Source organism: Loxodonta africana, chromosome 15 (genome assembly GCF_030014295.1).
Source record: "Loxodonta africana isolate mLoxAfr1 chromosome 15, mLoxAfr1.hap2, whole genome shotgun sequence".
NCBI lineage: Eukaryota > Metazoa > Chordata > Mammalia > Proboscidea > Elephantidae > Loxodonta > Loxodonta africana.
The window spans coordinates 25,667,494-25,690,928 of NC_087356.1; the positions used below are offsets into that span (position 1 = coordinate 25,667,494).

The 23,435-nt window shown below is 42.9% G+C and overlaps 1 protein-coding gene across 1 annotated transcript; it reads right to left on the bottom strand.

The window, feature by feature from the left end:
- Positions 1 to 9,600: 9,600 nt before the first annotated feature.
- Positions 9,601 to 15,493, bottom strand: CD207 (CD207 molecule). The gene is made up of 6 exons (XM_003413669.3): positions 15,081 to 15,493; positions 14,864 to 14,980; positions 13,076 to 13,450; positions 12,306 to 12,457; positions 10,937 to 11,055; positions 9,601 to 10,446 (listed from the first exon to the last, which is right to left on the bottom strand). The coding sequence occupies exons 1-6, from the start codon at positions 15,151 to 15,153 to the stop codon at positions 10,296 to 10,298; spliced, it is 987 nt and encodes a 328-aa protein (XP_003413717.1). The 5' UTR covers positions 15,154 to 15,493; the 3' UTR covers positions 9,601 to 10,295.
- Positions 15,494 to 23,435: the final 7,942 nt, after the last annotated feature.

A 23,435-nucleotide genomic window follows, 5' to 3' on the forward strand; every position in this document is an offset into this window, starting at 1 on the left:
CTACTCAAAGCAAATCCCACGCATCATAGAGGTGATCACATTATATCAGATCTCATCACGAAAGTGATTACATCATCACACAATTTCCAGACTACATCATAACTGCCAAACTGATCAGAATCATGGCCCAGCCAAGTTGACACACAATCTTAACAATCACAGTCCACCCCTTGTCAACATGGCACCTGTACAATCTTAAACCATACATAATCTCTGGATAAAGACAATTATACTTGCACCTAACACAATACAACTAACACATGTACAACCAAAAACACACTAGCCCTGTTTACATCTTATATTTTATAAGTGAAAAAAAAAAAGAAGGTTTGATGCACACACACAAGGAAGAAATACTCATAACAATTGCAATCCTCATTTCTGCAACAGGTCATGTGGCCATAGCAGGTATTTAGAACTACTTTCTTCCACCACCCATTCCGTATTCCCTTTGCACTCAGCAAGCACCTCAGCTGGTCATTGTTGTTTGCCTGGTGGGGTGACCCAAACCTTCATCCCCAAAGATCATGTGCCATTAGTAGTCACTTTGGAATTGGGTTGCTGTAGTTCTCCATCAACTCTAATCACATGGCATGGTAGTCCTAAAAGATGCCCTAAGGGATTTCCTGCACTCCAGATATATCCATCTTTACCTCCATTATGTAATATCAATTTGATTTCCTCTTGATAATCACTCACTCCAGCCAATATGTAATTCCCTTCTTTGTCTATTGATCCAGAGGCATAAGGAGCCCACAGTGGCCAGGTGGCATTCTTAACTTTCAGTTCAGCAGAACCAGTGATGTGTCTCCAGGTGGGAGCTTTCCTCTCCTTGGAACTAATATCTCTAGACCAACAGAGCATAAGGGTTGCAGGGCAGAAAGCAAAAATTATCTGAGTGGGTCACTAGAGGTAATAGTGAGTGGTGCCACTCCCATCTCCACCCCTTCATTCCTGGACCCATGAATCCTGGCTATGTGAGAAATAGCACCACAAACTCTGGTTTAGAACATATACAGCCTCCTGGAGAATATTGCCTCAACCCAGCAAGGTATTGCCACCTAACTTGTCCTGTAATTGTGTCTTTTGAAGGCTATTCCACAATTCTGTCAAGCCAGCTACTTCAGGATGATGGGGAATGTGGTAAGACCAGCGAATTCCACAAGCATGGGCCCATTGCTACACTGTATTTCCTGTAAAGCGAGTCCCTTGATCTGAGGCAATGCTGTGTGGGAAACCACGATGGCAGATAAGGCATTCTGTAAGTCCACAGATGGTAGTTTTGACAGAAGCATTCCATGCAGGGAAGGCAAATCTGTATTCAGAGTAAGTGTCTACCCCAGTAAGAACAAAATGCTGCCTTTCTATGATGAAAGCAGTCCAATGTAATCAACCTGCCACCAGGTTGCTGGCTGATCACTGCAAGGAATGGTGCCATATCAGGGACTCAGTGTTGGTCTCTGCTGCTGGCAGATTGGGCACTCAGCAGTGGATGTAGCCAAGTCAGCTTTGGTGAGTATAAGTTCATGTTGCAGAGCCCGTGCATAACCTCCAACCCTGCCACCATGGCCACTTTGTTCATGAGCCCATTGGGCAATGACTGGAGTGGCTGGGGGAAAGATGATGACTGGTTTCCACATAAAGTCATCCAATCCACTTGATTGTTAAAATCCTCCTCTGCTGACATCACCCTTTTCTGAGCATTCACGAGACACCAATATCTTCACTTCTTTGGTTCATTCAGAGATGTTCCCCATACCTCCTTGTCTCCAGTTTTCCAATCATATTCCTTCCAAGTCCATATATATGTATGTACGTGTGTATATATATATATACACACATACACACTTATATACATACATATATATGTATATATACTTCTCCTCTAGAGAATGCAGCCTAAAACTAGTGGTTACAGAGTTGGGCAATACGGAGGGAGGAAAGGAGGCATCATTGCTTAGGGAACACTGAGCTTTTATTAAGGAATATATATATATATATACACACACATCTCGTTGAGGAAGACCCTCAAAGAGGTGGATTGACACAGTGGCTGCAACAATGGGCTCAGTCATAACGATTATGAGGATGGTGCAGGACCAGACAGTGTTTCATTTTGTTGTATATAGGGTCACTATGATTCGCAACTGACCCAATGGCACCTAACAATGACATATATACATACATATATTTTTTTAATGTCCCAGGAGACGTAGAACCTAGATTGCACAATGAGCCATGTGTATATATCAACCTCTCCTTAGAATCTTCCGGCATCAGACCAAAGCCTGTAAAAAGTTTCTCCCAATGCCCCCCTTCACTGAGATGTCCCATGGCCCCCCCTGCAATGCACTCCTCCTTGCTGCAGAATGCTTAAAAAACCTATCATTTCTCATCACAGGTGTGTCTCTGGTGGTCCTTGGTAGGTGGGCTTCAGGAGTTTTGATTCTGGCAATCTAAATATATACTGTAGTCCTTTAATTGATTTTAGGTTGGAAGTTATCTAGATAAGTGATTATAACAGCTAATGACTTTCTTTTTCTGTAATAACTATTTTTGCCTTATCTTGTTGCGCTGGTCAGACGTTCCTAAACATTGTTTGAAAATTAGTTGTTATCTTAGTCACCTAGTGCTGCTATTGCAGAAATACCACAAGTGAACAGCTTTAACAAAGAGAAGTTTATTCTCCCACAGTCCAGTAGGCTAGAAGTCCAAATTCAGGGTGCTGGCTCCAGTGGAAGGCTTTTCTCTATCAACTCTGAAAGAAGGGTCTTGTGATGCATCAGTCTTCCCTTGGTCTGGGAGCATCTCAGAGCAGGAACTTCAGGTCCAAAGGACACCCTCTGTTCCCAGCGCTGCTTTCTTGGTGGTATGAGGTCCCCCACGTCTCTCTGCTTGCTTCTCTCTTTTATACCTCCAGAGAGATTGCCTTAACAAACTAATCTTGTAGACCTCATCAATATAACTGCCGTTAATCCATCTTATTACATCATAGTGATGGGATTTACAACACATAACGAAATCACATCAGATGATAAAATGGTAGATGATCATACAAGGGAATCACGACCTAATCAAGTTGACAGATATTTGGGGGGAATACAATTCGATCCATGACAGTTGTCTTATAAAATTTCTTTTCTAACCTATTTTGTGATTAATTATGTGAATAGATTTTTTAACATTAAGCCATCTTTAAGCAAACTGCCCCTTCTCATCCTTTTCTTTGAGCTCCCACAAAACTGTGCATTCACACAAAACCTTTGTAACAGTATACATTTTATCGAGCAGTCTGTGAATTCTTGCCCCATTTGCTTAGTAGGTGGAAGATAGAAGAAGAGCTGTGAAACTACTCCCCAAGTCCATCTTACTGCCCAACAATGACTCATCTCTCCTTCTTCTCTCTGGCTTTTTCCCCACGCTGTGCCCATCCACACCAGCTTTCATCTTTTATGCAGGTCAATTCTGTTGTGTTCCTAAATTTCCAGATCCCACTTGGACTAGCTGGTTTTCAGTAACATCAAAAAAACCTCTATTAAAGCAGTCTCTTCTTCCTTTGAAGACTCAGTAACCACTCACAGTTACGCAGGCATACTCTTTATGGCTTTACCCCTCGCAGTTCATGCAGTTGTTAAATTATTTCTCCCAAACATACACAGCACTCTCCCTGAAAGTAGTTCTGGAAAATACTACCTCTCCCGCTTTTCAGACCAACCAGCCAGTTGCAATGGACTCAATTCTGACTCATGGAGACCCCAGGTGTTAGATCAGCATCCCTGAAATAAACCCTTACTGACCATTGTGTTTTATTCTTTTACTGTGCTGCTGGATTCTATTTCCTATTTTAAGTTTATAAATGCAAAATTGTATATGGTTTTCTTTATTGTGCTCTTTGTCCAGTTAAACCCTCCAATGGCTTATGCGCTTTGCATAAAATGCAGTCTCTTTAGGTCCTGTGTGAACTAGCTTTCTAAACTGGGGGTCAGTACATTTTTTCTATTAAGGGCCAGATAGCAAATATTTTAAACTCTGGGGGCCATATGGTCTCCATTGGAACTACTCAACTTTGCCCCTTGTAGCATGAAAGCAACCATAGACAATACATAAATGAATGGGCAAGGCTGTGTTCCAAGAAAACTTATTGCAGTAAAACCTGTGGCAGCCAAAACCTGTGTAAGGCAGAAACCTGTCAGAGAAGAAAAATTCAAATATTCTCCACTGATAGAGATAGATAAGTGGTAAGACTGCACCCTGTCAAAGGCAGAAAATTTATGAGACCTGGAAAAACAAGGCAGTTGAGTTCCAGCTCTCGCTGTTTTCAGGCCTGGCAATCTGTTTCCAAAAGGTCACAGCCTTGAAAACCCTGTGTATGAAGTGCGGTTCTACTCTGTACATATGCGGTTGCCATGTTCATTGTTGGAAACTGAGAAAATAAAGCATAAAAAAATCCACCTATAATTCTACCACTGTTAATATTTGTGATCATACTGCATTATATTGTTTGTATTCTGCATTTTCCACTTAATATTACATCATAAGCATTTCTCCATGACATTAGTCCTTAAAAGGGGGCTACTTTTAACATCCATATATAGTCAAATTCTATAATAAATCCTGGAGTAGCCATATTTGATTTTGTTGGAATTTTTATTGACCATTGCTAGAAATATAAAAGCAACTATCAGGTGCCTACATATGGTATCTTGCTTAACAACTCTAGGGGTAGGCATCATCACCTCCATTTCACAGATGAAAAAATAAAGACTGAAAGAAGTTATATAACTTGCCCAGTGTCACATAGCTCGTGAATAATACAATAGGAATTGCAAACCAGGTAGACATTTAAAATAAAATTCAGCGGTAGAAATTATGCAATGGAGAATGAGTGAGTAATTACTGTTGGTCTTTGTAATAAACAAACCGGGGGGGGGGGAGGACCTTATTATGTTCCAATAAAACTTTATTGTATTCCAATAAAACACAATAAAGCTTTGCGTAAAAACACTGAAATTTGAATTTCACATAATTCTTACATGTAATGAAGTATTATTCTTCTGATGTTTTTCAACCATTTAAATTTGTTAAAAAACATTTTTAGCTAACAGTCCATATGAAAAAAAGTGGTGGGCCAGATTTGAACCATGGGCCATAGTTTGTTAACCTCTATTCTAATCATATTTCACATCATCCCCCTCCTCACTCACCACCCACCAGTCACTATGGCCCTCTGTAAGGTCTTTCCCACTTCAGGACCTTTGCATATGGGATTTCCTCTCCTGGAAACTTGAGTGCAGAGCTGTTGTGCTTGCCAGCCCAGCACCTCCCTTCTTCAGGTATCAATCTTCTGATTTTTTTTGAGAACCACCCTTCCCTCTTGTTCAGTCTCTCTGGTATGGGCAAGGCTGAATCTATACTCAAACCCCAGCTCTAGGAATAATCTTGTGGCTCAATCAACATCTAATTGGCTTCTATTACAGGTTCAGGGATAGACATGAGACCCAAGTCAATCCAATGAGACCCAATCCCAAATTTTTGCTGAAACTGTTGGCAAGGAGAAACTCTTTCCTCCAAAATTGCAGAGCTGTGAAGTTGCAGGCTTAGAGTTATTGGAATCACTCTTAGGGAAAGTCTGCTTAACACTAAAGCCAAACAGAGGAAGCCAGAGCAAGGAAATGAAAGGCAACTCCTCTTTGACATAATGTGAGCACCTGTATCCAGCAGTACAAAATGTCCTGATTTTAGGCCAGCATATCAAATCTAACAACAACAATAAGAATATCTGTCATAGAAGAAATCTACTCAGGCCTTGAAATTAAAATTCCAAGGGTTTATTCAGCAAAAAGATTCACTCAAATGAAGGAAACCACCATTTCACACAAGTGAAAACTTGGAAATTCCAGTAAGAGGGTTTCAGAACAAAGGCTAATATTGGGCTAAGACAGGAGGTTACAACAAAATCAAAACTGGTTAGTTTTCAATTGAGGTCATAAGCAGGGGAAGGGTTTCTGTTGGGTACATGGATACAAATACGCTATGTAATTGGTTACAGGGGCTAATCACAGAAATTTAGGTTGGCACAGAGATTACCAATCATAGTCACAGGTTGCTCACTATACGCATTCCCAGGATAGGTCATAAAAGTGTCTGGTTTGATGTGAAACACTCCTTGGGGCTGCCATGTTTGATGTAAAACATATCTTGAGGATTACCTGGTACTGAGACTTTGTGATAAATTTGGCTCCAGGACTCCCTCCTTAGACACATTTCTTCCATCTTTGCTAGGCAGATAAGAGACCTGAAAGTCAGGCATTGTTAACTTCACCTTTTAATTCTGCTGAATGAAATATGGATTTTAGTTATACATTTTACTCTGGTTGAAGCTTTACTAAAAATTTCTCTCTTACATATCACACATTAGCAGACATTTATACAAGCCACTATCATCTCACCAGACTGTAATTAGTGTTCTGTTCTTTTCCCTGCTTCTCATCTAGCCCTTTCTCCAGTCCTGTTATCATATCACAGGCATAAACATCTTTTCGAAACACAATTAGTTACACGTACGTATATTTCCTTGCTCTGTCATCTTAGAATGCCTAGGAGCAATGACACCCCTGTAACCATAAACATGCCTAGTGCCTGGATCTTGTTTTCTAATACCATTCTACAATAAAAGAAATTAAGACTTCTTGGAGAAATGGCTGATTCTAGGACTGGGTCATGAAATATACAAGATAAGCCTATAGTGCCAGAAAGTAAGGAAATACTAAACACAAACACGCACAATGTTGAGAGGTATATCCAAGAGACAGAGAAGTCAACTAAAAGAGCCCCCAATGGCCAAAGCTGAACACTTTGAGAAAGAAAATAAATAAAAGAGCATTGATTTATAATGTAAAGTATGAAATATAGATGGGTCCATACTAATATGAATGAATAAATAAATAAGTAAATGGAGAAGAATAGCTACATCTCTAATGAAGAACAAAGCCAAATAATTAGTATAGATATACTGTCCTCAAGGAAGTGAAACAGAACGCTCTAGTGCAAACTACATATAGTGACTTCCTTCCAAATAATACATTATGGAAAGGGAAGGAACCTGACAAACACTTCTTCAAGCCAGATGATCAAGGTTAACATCAACAGTGGTAAATCACATTGATAAACTATACCCTTGATGTGATGTGATTAGAATGGCATTTTACCTCTGTGGACTTCCTCAAAAATCTATAGCCCCAGTCTTAGAGAAAAACATTAAGCAAATCCCAACTAAGGGACATTCTACCTGGTCAGTATTTCTCAAAACCATCAAGATCACAAAAAACGAAGAAAGTCTGAGAAACTGTCAAAATCAAGGGAAGCCTAAGCACTAAATGTAATGTGGTATCCTGGAGCAAGAAAAGGACATTAGGGCAAAATTAAGGAAATCTGAACAAAGTATGGACTGTGGTTAATAATAACGTATGGATATGGGTTTATTAATTGCCACAAATATATACCACGCTAATGTAAAATGTTAATAATCTGGGAAATTGGGATAATACAGGAACTCCTTGTATTATCTTCACAATTTTTCTATAAATCTAAAACTATTCTAAAACACAGTTGTTTTTTTTTTAAAAAGACATTAGGTAGTTTACAGACTCTCAGAAGACAAAGAGTCAGGCTGTGGAGTCTGTGCTGGCAGGAACAATGCTCCAGCAACATTGAGATGATTCTAGAAGTGACAACACCAAACCCCGTCTATGCCCTGGACAAACACCAGGACCAAATCAAAGGTCTCTCCTGGTTGAATCTGATTGGTGGGGCCTGTGTCACACGTCTACACCTTTCTGCAATGAAGGCTGCAAATATTAATTCTGCTTCTAACTTGAGAAGGTGGGAGTCAAAACATAGGAAGTTACCTAAAACTAGTGCAAAAGAAAGACCACAAAAGTATGACAAATGCTTACTCCAGTGTCATAGCTCTTACGGCATGTTTGTGGAGCTTGTTATTCCTAAAAGTGTTCGAGCTTGTAGGCATAGCAAATAATTTGTCATTCTTCTTCTTTCAAACGAAAAAAAAAAAAATCAGGATCATGTCACTCTTCTGCCAAAACATTTTGAGGACTTCCCCTTGTCCTTTGAATGAAATCCAGAATCCTTCACCTGACTTTGAAGCCCTCCAAGACCTGGCCTCTGCCCATGCCTCCTGCTTCATCTCACACCACACTCCTGGAAGAATGGACTGCTCTGGGCTCCTCAAACATGCCCCACTATCTCTTTGTACTTTCTGTTCCCTCTACATGGAATTATCTTTCCTTGTTTCTGTCCCCACTCCACTCACTGCCTAAATCCTTCTCATCTTTCAAGACTCCACTTAAGTGTCTGTTCTTCAGAAAACCTTTTTAAGCCTCTTTGCTTTAGGCTCCCATGGAACAATAAAAATTCACTTTTAAAAACACATTGTATTTACAATTAATTGAGTAATCTGTGTTTTCAGTGACACAGATAATCAATCATTGTCAATCATTCTGTGACCAGAAAAATGGAAGTTGTCTTGGGACAGAGAGGACAGGAGGCTTTTGGAGGTCTGGAGTGGTAACACAAGAGGTAGAAGGAAAAGAGGGTCTGAAATCCATGAGATAAGCAACTCGTTGCCCTGCTGGGGGCAGCCTGGAGTCCTGACCAGGTGAGACCCGTATGGGAGCCAGTGGCAGCTCCTGATTCCAGGGCCCAGCCCCAACCAGGGCAACAGGGTTAGGAACGATTCTGACAAGGGAAGCTGAGTGCTTTGTGAGGGAAATGGAAATAAGTAGCTAGACAGCCAGAAAACAACAAAAACTATATAAGAGCTTATTTCCCAAACTCAAAAGCCAAACCAAACCCACTGCCATTGAGTTGATTCCAACTCATAGTGACCCTATAGGACAGAGTAGAACTGCCCCACACAGTTGCCAAGGAGTGTCTGGTGGATTTGAACTGCGGATCTTTTGGTTAGCAGCCGTAGCTCAAAACCACTATGCCACCAGGGTTATAAAAGTAAAGAAAACATAGCCCATGTAACACTAAAACCAAAAAACCAAACCTGTTGCCATTGAGTAAATTCCAACTCATGGCAACCCCATATGTTACAGAGTACAACTGTGTCATTGGGTTTTCTTGGCTGTAGTCTTTACAGAAACAGATCACCAGGCCTTTCTTCCACAGCACTATGGGGTAGGTTCAAACCACCAACTTTTCAGTTAACAGCTGAGTGCTTAATTGTTTGTGCCACCCATGAACCTCTATATGTAACACTCAAGAAAAAAACCCAAACCCATTGCCATTGAGTTGATTCCAACTCATAGCAACCCCACAGAGTTTCCAAGGCTATAAATCTCTATGGAAGCAGACTGCCACGTTTCTCTCCTGCAGAGCTGCTGGTGGTTTCAAACTGCTGACCTTTTGGTTAGCAGTCGGGAGCCTTAACCACTGTACCACCAGGACTCATATGTAACACTAAACAGCTAAAAAAAGAAGGAAGAAAGGAAGACAATAGGTAGATAGGCAGATAGGGAGAGAGTGAGGCAGGGAGGAAGGAAGGAAGGAAATAGAAAAATAAAATATCATAGTACCTGTTCACCAGAGCTAGCATCAGTCAGTCAGTAGGGGTGAGTCAAGTGTTTTTGGTTTTTTTATTTTTTTTCCTCTCCTTTTTTATTAAAATGCGAAAATACAGATTTTTTCAAGAGCATTTTATTACAACATTGAGAGGGCATGTCAAGTATCATCAGCCTACTGATTCAGAAAAAAATTAATACAATAAAATAAATGCACAAGTTGAATGAGACAAAGTTCTCACCAGCCCCTGGCTCCCAACTTTCCATCTGACAATAGAAAAATTCCCAGAATTTTATAAGAAACATTTTGGGGTCCATGACTTGAGGAGTTGCCTACAGACTGATGACAATGCCACGAAGACCCACTTGCTCACTTCTCCGAAGGAATGCAACCCCCAGTTCCCCAGGGGCTCCCCAGGAATGTTGTCCCAGATTACAGGTCCTGACCTAATTTGTCAGGCCAGTAGGAACGTCCAAATTCTGTCCACCATTTCCTCCCATCTTAACTCAAGTTCTCCTTTCCATATCAGCTGCCTCTATGGAGTCAGAGAACTACCAGCAAGGCAGCCGGACCCCAGGATGGCTTTGGGACAATAGTGAAGCTAGAAAAATGAAGGTGTGGAGTCAGCCTGGAGGATGGAAGAGAGGGAGGTAGTTCCTCCAGTGCGACAAGCATTGGCACTCAAAGAGTGAGTGAGGGGGCCAGTCCTGTCATGGTTCTGATGGGATATACAGCTGCTTACAGATGAAGGGAAGCGTATTGTCACAGGAGGCATCATTCCAAGACTGAAGTGAAGCCATCCTTATATGGGCACAGTGTTCACTGTACCCACTATTGTTGGGTTCACCTGGAATCCAGAACCTACCAAGAAGGACAACAAAGCAAAACACATTTGCAAAGTGGAAACGAAAGAAAAAAATATTTCTAACAAAGAAATGAGATACTTCAATTCCGGATTTGGTCCTAGATGATAGCGTAGGGAGTTTCTGCACTCAAGCCTAAGAGGAAGGGAATTGGTGAGCCTTTAAGCCCTAAACCTTCCATCATGCCCCAAGTTAGGGTCAAGCCAACACACCATTCACACGCCCTAACACAAACGCACACGGCAAAGACCTGGACTTAGAAGAGGATCCCTGCAAAGCTGTGTGCAAGGCTGTGCTGCCGAACTCCAATGGCACCAAGAGGCCCCTGGTTTGTCCAAGTTCCCCCAGACAGTTAGTAGCAGAGGTGAGTTAGCTCTCCATTCCAACACTCCTGCCACACTGGGATAGGGAAGAATCACAAGCCCCATACTTGCCCTTCATGCACTGGCCCAGGGGAGTCAGGTTGGGAAGGAGGCTACGGGGCTTACTTTGCACTTTGGACCTTATTGAACGGGGTGTCATCTACCCAGGACCAGTCCCCTTCACTCCCTGCTTTGGTCAGGCCGATCCAGTAGGAAATTCCTCCCGCTGTCTTGTATAGAAACTCCTGTAGGGAAGACAGAGTGAGTAGAGGGGCTGCCATGGCTCAGAGTCTGAGCATCTGTCTGAATGTTCTTCACCTGTCCTCTAGACAGCCCCTGAGCCCAACACACACTGCTCACACTGACCTCGCTCAAGCCTCTTCCTGTCCTTGCCAAAGCCCAGAATACATCTTCCAAATTCTTATTATTCATTGCCCTGCAACTAATAGACTCAGGCCTTAGGAAGGGGCTGGTGGAATTCAAGAAAGACTCAGCTAAACCCCAGAGCAGAGACCCCAAGAGGATGGCCCAGATAATAATAGCCAAATTTACTGAGCTATTAATATGCCCTAGGTACTATGCTAGCCCTGGTGATATAGTGTTTAAGCGCTTGGCTGTTAACTGAAAAGTCAGTGGTTCAAACCCAGTTGCTCCATAGAAGAAAGATGTGACAGTCTGCTTCTGTAAAGATTACAACCTTGGAAACCCTATGGAACAGTTCTACTCCATCCTATACGGTCACTATGAGTCGGAGTCTACTAAACGGCAATGGGTTTTGGAGGCACTATGCTAAGCCCTTTATGTGTACTTATTCATTTATTCTCTGAGGCAGATACTATTACCATACATGTTTCGTAGATAAATAGGCTGAGGCCTGGTGAGGGTAAATAACATACCCAAGGCTATAGGACTGGTTAGGTGGCAGCATCGGGACTCCAGGCTCTGACTGAATCTAGAGCCTATGCTCTTACCCACTCTGCTATTCTGCCTCCCAGATGTAAGGCCTTTGTTCAATATTCTGCCTCACCAGGCAGATTTCCTGGGTCATGTGGTACCATTAATACTGTTCACAAGTATTTCTGTTTTCTTGGCATGTGAAAAGATTGCACCTCCCTGCCCTCTTTGAGGGTCAGGGTTCTGTGTGATTTGCTTTGGCCAGTGAAATGTGAGTAGAAGTGATGTCTGTTGTTTCCAGGCAGAAGCTTTAAGAGCTAATGAATAATTTGCCATCTTCCATTTTCCTGCCTCAGCTATGGTGGCAACACATGTTGAAATGAAGTCTCCTTCAACCTAGATCTTTGAGTAGCCATAATGAATAGAGCCCTCTTGCTGGCCCTCACTAGACATGTAGCATAAATGAGAAATAATCCTTTGTTGTTGTATCACTGATATTTGGGAATCATTTGTTATGTAGCATAATCTTGCCCATCCTGACTGATAAAGGCCATGAGCTGTTAACACACCCCCTTCCCAGAGCGCATAGGAAAATACTCACCTGTTCACTCTCTGAGGTCACTGAAGTCAACTGCGAATTCCTGGACTTACAGAACTGCTGGGCACTGTACCAGGTCTTTTGGACACGAGAAAAGTAATAGAAGTTCCCCTTGAAGTACTTCCAGCCTTGAGAAACCATCTGTAGAATGTCATCTGGAGAACAAGGGCTAAAGGTGAACACTGCTGTTCCTGTTTTCTGTGGGTGCTGGCTAGGTGGGGGTACTTGAATGGGATGCCAGAGACAGTAATGAATTAGGCTGGGCCTGGGGCTACTGGGTTCTCATGTAGGGGTTTTGGGATACTCTCAGATTTTGAAAGCCTGACTGAGACTAGTAGAGCCTTTGGGCTAGAGAGAAGAAAGAGAGAGAGGATGGTTCAAGGATTTTTCTCTACCGTGGGCAGAAAACAATTCTCCATTGGCCATCACAAGTGGCTGAGCCTGTGGGCTCTAGGTTAGGAACTTACTGGGAAATGGCTGCTTTGGGCCAGGACAAAGACTCCCTAATGCTTTTATATTCTGCACCTTGGTATGGGAGCCCTAGCTGGTCCCTGGTTCCTCCTCTCCCGAAAAAAAAAAAAAAAATCTCCTGAGCAGTTCCTAAATCCTTCCCACCCCAGTGCTGAGCCCTCTCTTCTTAACTTTCTCGCCTGTGCCAGCCCTGCTCCTTTCCTTTTCTCTCCTCAACCACAGGCTAAACATTCTCATGTCTGAGATGGGCAAGGAACCAAGCGCACTGGTGGGCTTGCAATCTTATTTGCTGAGACACTTACTTTGTTGTCTGAGTGACTTGCCCATATTCTCCAAACTGCTCTGAAGTCCCCGGACCTTTGCATTTAAAACACTGGCTTTATCCAAATCTCTTTTTAACTCTGGGATTTGGGCATTTAGAGCATCGACTTCCTCCCAACTTTTTGTTAGCATCTGAATCTGTGCATTGGCTTTCTCCAGACCAGTTTCCAACGTCAGAAGCTGAGAGTGCACGTGATTCAGGCTGACATTCACCCTCTGGATCTGAACACTGGCTGTCTTCAGGCCACCTTGATTCCTCTTAATTTCAGAACCTTCTGTGCTGATGTTGTCCACACGCCCTTTCAGCAACTGAGCATTGATCCTTACATCTGATATTGTGCCCAACAACCAGGAATCTGAATTGGAGAAATCAAGAGGTAAACTGAGGGGACCCCTGGGGGTGGGGTGATAAAAGGAAGAGAAGGGAAGGGACAGGCTCAAGCTTCTCAAGGAACCAAGCCAGCCCGAGTAGCTCCCTCCTACCTCCATTCATTCATTAATATATTCATTCAACAAACATGCAGTGGACACCTACCACATGTCAGGAGCTCTGGTGGATGCAGGCAATACAAAAACTGATAAAAACATAAACTGTTTGTTAGAAGAACTCACAGGCACGCAAAAGCAGGGATTAGAACCCAGTCTGAATTTTCTTTGAACATTAAGGGCACATTTATAAAGGGATGTCTTCAATCACTCCCTCATCACCTCTCCACATCCCTCTGGGTCCTATCACTTGATTCCCAACCTTCTCTGATCAGATACCCCTGCAGTGGCTGTTGGCGGGGGCACACCTCCCACATCTGCCCACATAGGGAAGGCCAGCCATGCAGCTTCCTAATCTGGAAGTGATTTCTTCTCCACAGAAACAGAAAGGGAGAATTATGAAACCACATCTCCCCTTCCCTTGCCCTTTCACACTCAACTCATGTCACAGTCTTGGGTACCTTGAAGGGGGAACAGAAGGAAACCAAGAGGGTGCAAAGGAAAGCCCTGTGGAAAAGGCAAATTAGAGACCAGGGGTCTCGGATAGGGCAAGTGGTGGCGAGAGGCTCTGCTCAGAGGCTACAAGTCTGAGCCCATACGTGCCTCAAGGCCACGAAGAGAGAAGACAATCAATTCTCTCCTTGTGCTTCTGGAGACCTGGCAGAAGGAAGAACTCTCAGCCAGTTGCAGAGAGCATGAAATTTGCAAAACCAGAAAAGGAAGAAAGGTATGTTACACATCCAATGAATGAGTAGGAAGATTCCCATGAAGTGATCTCACGGGGACAGGAGAATGAAGAGAGCATGAAGGAGTCCTGGTGAGGGGTGTCAAACAGTGGAGATTTGTGAGCTCGTTGGCCATCCAGTCAGCTGGGGCTGAGGGCACATGTGGGACTCAGTTCCTCGTGAGGCCAAGAGACATTTCACTTGCCGCTGGGGCTGCTCACAGGCTCTGAATCAAAGGGATGCATAGTTCAGGGAAGAGGGATGAAGAAGTAGGTGAACATTTCCTGGGGACAAACAATGCATATCCGTGAGAACAAACACGCAATCACTGATCCCAGTCCAGAAAATCTCCCAGGAATTTGGAAGGAAAGTGCAGTGGCTCATCTTACCAGGCCAGGTGACCCTGTTACTACGCATGGAAAGAGGAGAAACAAGACAGGTGGAAAAGTCAGAGGAAGGGGGTCCACCGAAGGGCAGACAAGGGAGGGACTGGGCCTCAAGAGTGCCACTGGGTAGTGAAGAAGGGCTAAGTGCAGAAGATAAAGCCTGAGGACTCACAGAGGATACTCTGCAGTAGGATGGAGGTAACCAGGACCAGAGTCAAGAAGGTCAACACGGCACAAAGGGTAGAAGGTTTCCTCAGAGCCAGGGGCCGATCCATCTTGCTAGGAGGCTCTGTTGGGAGAAGAAGAAGCAAACATTTGTTGAAGGACCAGCAAACAACTGGTTTGGGTGCAGAGCAATGAGCAAGGTTGAGACAGTGACTGATGCTTGCCTCTGGGCCAGAGGGAGATGTTCTGTTTATCTACTTCAAAGTGCGCACAAGGAAGCTCCTCTCCAGCTGTCATCCTACACGGCTCACCCTCTCAGTACAGGTGCCTCCAGCTGGCCATCTCCCCAGGGACCTTTTATCTAGAAGAAAAGGGAAGTGAGTCTGGCAGGAGGTCACCCACATCACCCCAAAGTTCGTCATTCCTGGCTTAGACACTGCCTGGCCTGGGCCACAGCTTAGTCCCCTCCTCAAATGTCTGAGCTTTCAGGAAAAGGCACTTTATCTTCTTCTTTGGGGAATCTGTTGCATAAACACCTTGTCCCAAAACTATCTCATGCCTCTTGTAAGATTACCCTCTTCCACCCATCAACCTGCCCATCCATTCATCCCACAAATGCATATTGAGTGTTTCTGTATACCAGACGCTGTACTAGGCACTGGGCCAGAAAGATGAAAAACTCATCGTTTTGCCCTGAAGCATCTCACAGTGTGGCAGGAAAGACAGACCTGAGGAAGTAATTACAATACAGCTGATGAGCATAGCAATAGATGGATATGCACAGTTCAAGGGAAGCACAGAGAAGAGAGTGATTAGTATATTGAATAGTATGGGGCATGGTCAACACAATACTGAGAAGAACAGACTTGAAAGACTGACAGTATCTAACTTCAAGGCTTATTATAAAGGTATAATGATCAAGACAGTGTGGTATTGGTGAAGAAAGAGACAAATAAACCAATAAATAGAATAGAAAGCCCAGAAATAGGCTTATACAACTGATCTTTGACAAAGGAGCAAAAGCAATTCAACTGAGAAAGACTAATCTTCTCAATAAATGGTGCTTGAATGACTGGACATCCACGTGCGAAAAAAGGAAGCTAGACAGAGAGCTTACCTCTTTCACAAAAATTAACTCAAAATGGATCATAGACCTAAATTGTAAGATGCAAAACTATAAAACTTCTGGAAGCTAATATAGGAGAAAGTCTAGGTGACCTCAAGTTTAGAAATGACCTTTTAGATATAACATCAAAAGCACAATTCATTAAAAAAAATTTTTTTTATAAGTCAGACTTCATTAAAATTTTAAAGTTCTGTTCTACAAAAGACACTGTTAAAAGAATAAAAAGACAGACTGGGAGAAAATATCTGCAAAACATATCTGATAAAGGCCTTGTATCCAAAACATACCAAGAACTCTTAAAACCCAACAATAAGAAAGCAAACAACCCAATTGGAAATGGCCAAAAGATCTGAATGGAAATGACCAAAGTAGATATACAGAGGGCAAATAAGCATATGAAAAAGCGCTCATCATCAAAAAAAATGTTATTAGGGACTTGCAAATAAAAGTATGGGGCATAAGAGAACATGGAGTACTTGGCGGATTATAAATAGTTTGGAGTTGTTGGAGTATAAAGTATAGGAGGAGGCAGGGCTTGGGGCGCAAGAAACACCTCAGGTCAGATCAGGAAGATCCTTTTGGATCCTGCTAAGGACCTCGAACTTGGGCTTCTGGGTGACACAAAGCCAGTGAAAAGTTCAGACAGGGGAGACACATGGGGAGGGACTTTTTTTTTTTAATAATATTGTGAATAATTTTTTCTGAAAGTGAGCAGGGACTTTTTTTTTTAATTGTGCTTTAGGTGAAAGTTTACAAATCAAGTCAGTCTCTCATACAAAAACTTATATACACCTTGCTATGCACTCCTAGCTGCTCTCCCCCTAATGAGACAGCACACTCCTTCTCTCTACCCTGTATTCCCTGTGTCCATTCAATAAGCTCCTGTCCCCCTCTGCCTTCTCATCTCTCTTCCAGACAGGAGCTGCCCACATAGTCTCACTTGTCTACTTAAGCCAAGAAGCTTACTCCTCACCAGTATCATTTTCTGTCTTATAATCCAGTCCAATCCCTATCTGAAGAGTTTGCTTCGGGAATGGTTCAGTCTTGGGCTAACAGAAGGTCCAGGGACCATGACCTCCAGTGTCCCTCTAGTCTCAGTCAGACCATTAAGCCTGGTCTTTTTACTAGAATTTGAAGTCTCCATCCCTCTGTTCTCCTATTCCATCAGAGACCCTCTGTTTTGTTCCCTGTCAGGGCAGTCATCAGTTGTAGCCGGAACAGTGACTTTTTAAAAGATTATTCTAATCATGAAGAGGAGCATAGATTGGGGTAGGGCAAGCCTGGAAACAGGAAGACTAGTTAGGAAACCAAAACCCATTGATGTTGAGTCAATTGAGACTCATAGCAACCCTATAAACCACTGCAATAAAATATTCCACTTTCTGTTATTAAGGCATCTTAGCTGATACACTGTCTTTTTTTTTTTTTAATAATTTTTATGGTGCTTTAATTGAAAGTTTACAAATCAAGTCAGTCTGTCACACATAAACTTACGTACACCTTACTCCATACTCCCATTTACTCTCCGCCTAATGAGCCAGCCTGCTCCCTCCTTCCAGTACACTATGTCTTTTTAAAATGCTGCTTAAGGGTTAAAAATGTAAATATAAGACTTGGGTTCTTCTCCCTGCTTTCTGCAGCTTGTGAGCTTCCCCAAACCAGAAGGCTCAGCAACATGAAACCAAGAACTTTTTGTTCTTTGTCTCTTTTCTCTTCTTCCCTTGGTCCCCACCTTCCCTCTCCCTCCCTGCATCCTTTTTTATACTTGTGGGAGTTGCTCAGGGCAGAAAGGAACTCATTTGGGGCTTAGTGAAGGACTAAATTTTCTACTGGGCAACCTCTCATGCTTTTTTTTTTTTTTTTTAATTGTGCTTTAACTGAAAATTTACAATTCAGGTCAGGGTCTCATAAAAAAAATACGGAACGCTTCACAAATTTGTGTGTCATCCTTGCTCAGGGGTCTCAAGCTTTGAAGAAGTCTGCCAAACCTGAGAAATCTAGCATATAATAGCAGACCCTAAACAAATATTTGTTGGAAGATAGGAAAGAGGAGAGGAAGAAGAAAAGGCAGGGAAGGAAGAAAGTTGGTCCAGGTAATTGGATGGATGAAGGATCAGTGGATAAACAAATAGATGGAGGATGGAAGAATGAATGTATGGATCCAAACCAAAAATCAAACCCAGTGCCGTCGAGTCGATTCCGACTCACAGCAACCCTATACGAACTGCCCCGTACAGTTTCCAAGGAGCGCCTGGCGGATTCATACTGCCGACCCTTTGGTTAGCAGCCGTAGCACTTAACCTCTACACCACCAGGGTTTCCAAATGTATAGATAGATGATAATAAATGAATGGGAGATCTGATGACTGATCATGACTACTATGAAGTCTGTAGACTGGCATCTGACTTCCAAAAACTACTGCTTCTTCCCACTGCCTCCAGCAGTTTTCATTTATTTCCAGAGCCAAGGCATAAGAAAAGTGTGATTTATACCTTACCTAGAAATGAAATAAAGCTCCGGCCACATGACTAGAAAGCTGGCCTGGCATTACTGAGTCTGAGCCAGTGGAGCTGGGTGACAGGGTGGTGGTTAAATGAGCAGGGCCAAAGAAATAGCAACCTACACTTGCAGGGGCTTCAGCTGCTTTTGATATTTGAGATCTTACCTCCCTGCTGCTTAAAGGCCCCTCACTGCTCTCTCTCTCCACACTGATTGCGCCTCAGACTAGAGCTCTTTCTCTGACTGCTTGAGGGAACACACAGAAAACCCCACGCCACACTTTCCAGGTGCTGGGGAGCCAAAGCTGGTCACTAAGATGGAAATAGTCCTGGGTGCTGGTGACCCATCCATCCTGTCTCATTTGCCCCATCTACATTCTGTCTGTAGCTTCCAGACCTGCTTTCTGCTCTAACCTTTGATACCAGCAACCCCAGAAATGGAGGGCCTCACTCCAACTCACTGCCTGTGTCTGAACTTTTATAAATATACCCACTCTCTCAGGCTGCTCAGATGGTTGCAGAGCCTTGGTTTCACCAGGCTTAGAAGGGATTAGAATGTTCGCTTCTGGGTTCTCATGCTTGGTAGTCTAACCCCAAAGTGGCCTCAACTCTTCTGCTCCAGGATCCTGGCCCTACATCCACAAAGTCTCATACTCCATGGCCTGGGACAGAGAAGAATCAAGTTACTCAAGACTCTGGTAGAAGAGGCCCTTCAGAGGTCCTGGCCTCCTCCTGGGGCATTTGAGGGAGAGAAGCTGCCACAAAATACACTTGGGAGTGTGCAGTACCCTCCCTCTCTGTCAAGGAGTTGACAATTCCCAAACTTCTGCTGGCTTGTAGCATGAAATATGGATAGAATCTCCATGTGCCCACTCAGTGGTCCAGGAAAGCATCAGGAACCCTCACCAAGCTGGAGCCTATTGAGTAGGAAGAGGCTGGAGTTGGGGAGCATTCACTCTGAGTGATGGAAATGGAGGCCTCAGGTACACATGCTGCTGATCACTGGGCAAAAGGCTGATCAAGCATGAGGAAGGAGAGCAAGAGCCCACCAAACTCCTAGAGTGGACTGCGGGCCCTCTGGGGTGTCAGAGGTGGGTGTAAAAGTCCCAAACCAGAAGGAGTTTCATTTCCCACCTGGAGGGAAAGGGGTGCATCACAAGCTATTTTCCTATGGCCACATTCGTCTGCATGGGATATTTACCGAGTGGCTTCCCTGTGCGCCCCTCAAGTTGTCCTATCTGGCCCTGGCCCGACAGCATGAGAGGAGAAAATACAGAGCAGGAGGCAGGTGCCTCGGCTACACTTCCAGGCCAGCAAACTTGGTGGTAGTTCTCCTGGACACGCAGGAGATGCCCAGCTCTCCCAAACAGAAGAGGAACTTTGGGCCAGACCTAGAGTGACCAAAGCTCACTGCTGTGACCAGAGAAAGGGAAGTCTGTGCTCATTTTTCTGTTTCCCCACTCCCCATGCTCCTGGGCTTCTAAGACCTTCTCTAGATAAGGTGGAGGAAGAAAATAGCTTGGTCACTTTTTTTTTCTATTGTACTTTAGATGAAGGTTTACAGAACAAACTAGTTCCACATTAAACAGTTAGTACACGTATCATTTTATGACATTGGTTAACAACCCCACGACATGTCACCACTCTCCCTTCTTGACCTTGGGTTCCTTCCCTGTTACCAGCTTTCCTGTTGCCTCCTGCCTTCTTGTCCTTGCCCCTGGTCTGGTGTCCCCCTTTAGTTTCATTTTTTTTTTTTTTTTTTTGTGGGCCTGTCTAATATTTGGCTGAAGGGTGAACCACGGGAGTGACTTCATTACCAACCGAAAAGGGTGTCTGGGGCCATACTCTCAGGGTTTCTCCAGTCTGTCAGGCCAGTAAGTCTGGTCTTTCTTTGTGAGTTAGATTTCTGTTCTACATTTTTCTCCAGCTCTGTCTGGGACCCTCTATTGTGATCCCTGTCAGAGCAGTCAGTGGTAGTACCCAGGCACCATCTACTTGTGCTGGACTCAGTCTGGTGGAGGCTGTGATAGATGTGGTCCATTAGTTCTCTGGACTAATCTTTCCCTTGTGTCTTTAGTTTTCTTCTTTCTGCCTTGCTCCCAGAGAAGGGGTAAGACCAGTGGAGTATCTTAGATGGCCACTCAGAAGCTTTTAAGACCCCAGATGCTACTCACCAAAGTAGAATGTAGAACATTTTCTTTATAAACTATGTTATGCCAATTGAGCTAGATGTTCCCCAAAACCATGGTCCCCACAGCCCTCAGCCCAGCAATTCCTTCCCTCAGGGATTTTTGAAGTGTCTATGGAGCTTCCATGACCTTGCCTGGTACAAGTTGTGCTGCCTTCCCCAGCATTGTGTACTGTCTTACCCTTCACCAAAGTTACCACTTATCTATTGTCTATTTAGTGTTTTTCCATCCCCACCCCTCCCCTCCCTTGTAACCATAAAGATTGTTTATTTTTGTGTGTAAACCTTTTCCTGAGTTTTTACACTAGTGGCCTCATATAATATTTGTCCTTTTGTGGCTGACTTATTTCACTCAGCATAATGCCCTCCAGATTCATCCATGTTATGAGATGCTTCATAGATTTATCAGTTTTTTATCATTGCGTAACACTCCATTGTGTGTATGTACCATAGTTTGTTCATCCATTCATCCGTTGTTGGGCATCTAGGTTGTTTCCATCTTTTTGTTATTGTGAACAATGCTGCAAGGGACATGGGTGTGCATATATCCATTCATGCGACCACTCTTATTTCTCTAGAATATATTACTAGGAGTAGGATTGCTGGATCGTATGGTATTTCTATTTCTAGCTTTGTAAGGAAGCGTCATATCGTTTTTTTCCAAAATGGTTCTATCATTTTGCATTCCCACCAGCAAGGCATAAGAGTTCCAATCTCCCCACAGCCTCTCCAGCATTTGTTATTTCCTCTTCTTTTTTTTAATTCGTGCCAGTAATGCCAGGGTGAGATGGTATATCATTGTGGTTTTGATTTTCATTTCTCTAGTGGCCGGTGACCACAAGCACTTCCCCATGTGTCTGATGGCTGTTTTAACGTCTTCTTTGGTGAAGCATCTGTTCATTTCCTTTGCCCATTTTTTAGTTGAATTATTTGTCTTTTGTTGTAGAGATCTTGGATTTTCCTATAGATTTTAGAGATTTGTCTGATTTGTAATAGTCAAAAATTTTTTCCCAATCTGAGTTCTCTTTTCACTCTTTTGGTGAAGTCTTTTTTTTTTTTTTTAATTGTGCTTTAAATGAAAGTTTACTAATCAAGTCAGTCTCTCATACAAAAATGTATATACTTGCTATGTACTCCTAGTTGCTCTCTCCCTAAGGAAACAGCACACTCCTTCTCTCCACCCTGTATTCCCCATGTCCATTCAGCCAGCTTCCATTCTCCTCTGCCTTCTCATTTCCCCTCCAGACAGGAGCTGCCAGAGTAGACTCATGTGTAGACTTGAGCCAAGAAGCTCACTCCTCACCAGTATCATTTTCTATCTTATAGTCTAGTCCAATCCCTATCTGAAGAGTTGGCTTTGGGAATGGTCCCAGTCTTAGGCTAACAGAAGGTCTGGGGACCATGACCTCTGGGGTCCTTCTAGCCTCAGTCAGACCATTAAGTCTGGTCTTTTTATGAGAATTTGAGGTCTGCATCCCACAGTTCTCCTGCTCCACCAAGGATCTCTGTGTGTTCCCTATTGGGACAGTCATCAATTGTAGCTAGGCACCATCTAGTTCTTCTGGTCTTAGGCTGATGTAGTTTCTGATTTATGTGATCCTTTCTGTCTCTTGGGCTCATAATTTTCTTGTGTCTTTGGTGTTCTTCATTCTCCTTTGCTCCAGGTGGGTTGAGACCAATTGATGCATCTTAGATGGCAGCTCGCTAGCATTTAAGACCCCAGACGCCACTCACCAAAGTGGGAAGCAGAATTGGTGAAGTCTCTTGATGAGAATAAGTTTGTAATTTTTAGAAGATCCCAGTTATCTTGCTTATCTTCTAGAGTTTGTGTGTTGTTGGTTAATGTTGTGTATTGGGGTCTCTAGCATTGATCCTGTTTTCTCTCTATGAACTTCATAGTTTTGGGCTTTATATTTGGGTCTTTGATCCGTTTTGAATTAATTTTTGTGTATGGTGTGAGGTATGGGTCCTGTTACATTTTTTTGCAGATGGATATCCAGTTTGTTAAAAAGGCTGTCTTTTCCCCATTTGATGGACTTTGGGCCCTTGTCGAAGATCAGGTGACCATAGGTGGATGGATTTACATATGGGTTCTCAATTCTGTTTCATTGGTCAATGTGTCTGTCACTGTACCAGAAGCAGGCTGTTTTGACTACTGTAGCTGTATATAAGTTCTGAGGTCAGGTAGTGCAAGTGCTCCTACTTTATTCTTCTTCTTCAATGGTGCGTTATTTATCTGGGGCTTCTTCTCTTTCCATGTAAAGTTAATGATTAGTTTTTCCATTATTTTAAAGAATGGTGTTGATATCTGAATCAGGATTGTGTTGTTTTTGTAAATTGCTTTGGGTAGAATTGTCATTTTCACAATGTTGAGCCTACCTACCCATGAGCATCTTACGTCTTTCCATTTATGTAGATCTCTTTTGGTTTCTTGCAGTAGTGTTTTGTAGTTTTCTTTTATATGTCTTTACATTCCTGGTTAGATTTATTCCTAAGTATTTTATTTTTTTAGGGGGCTGTTATAAATGGTATTGTTTTCCAGATTTCCTTTTCATCATTCTCTTTATTGGTGTATGGCATCCAGCTGATTTTTGTATGTTCATCTTGTATCCTGCTACTCTGCTGAATCATTCTATTAGTTCCAGTGATTTTCTTTCAGGTTTTCTATATATAGTATCATATCATCTGTAAATAGGGACAGTTTAACATCTTCATTATCAGTTTGGATGCCCCTTATTTCTTTTTCTTACCTTATTGCTCTAGCTA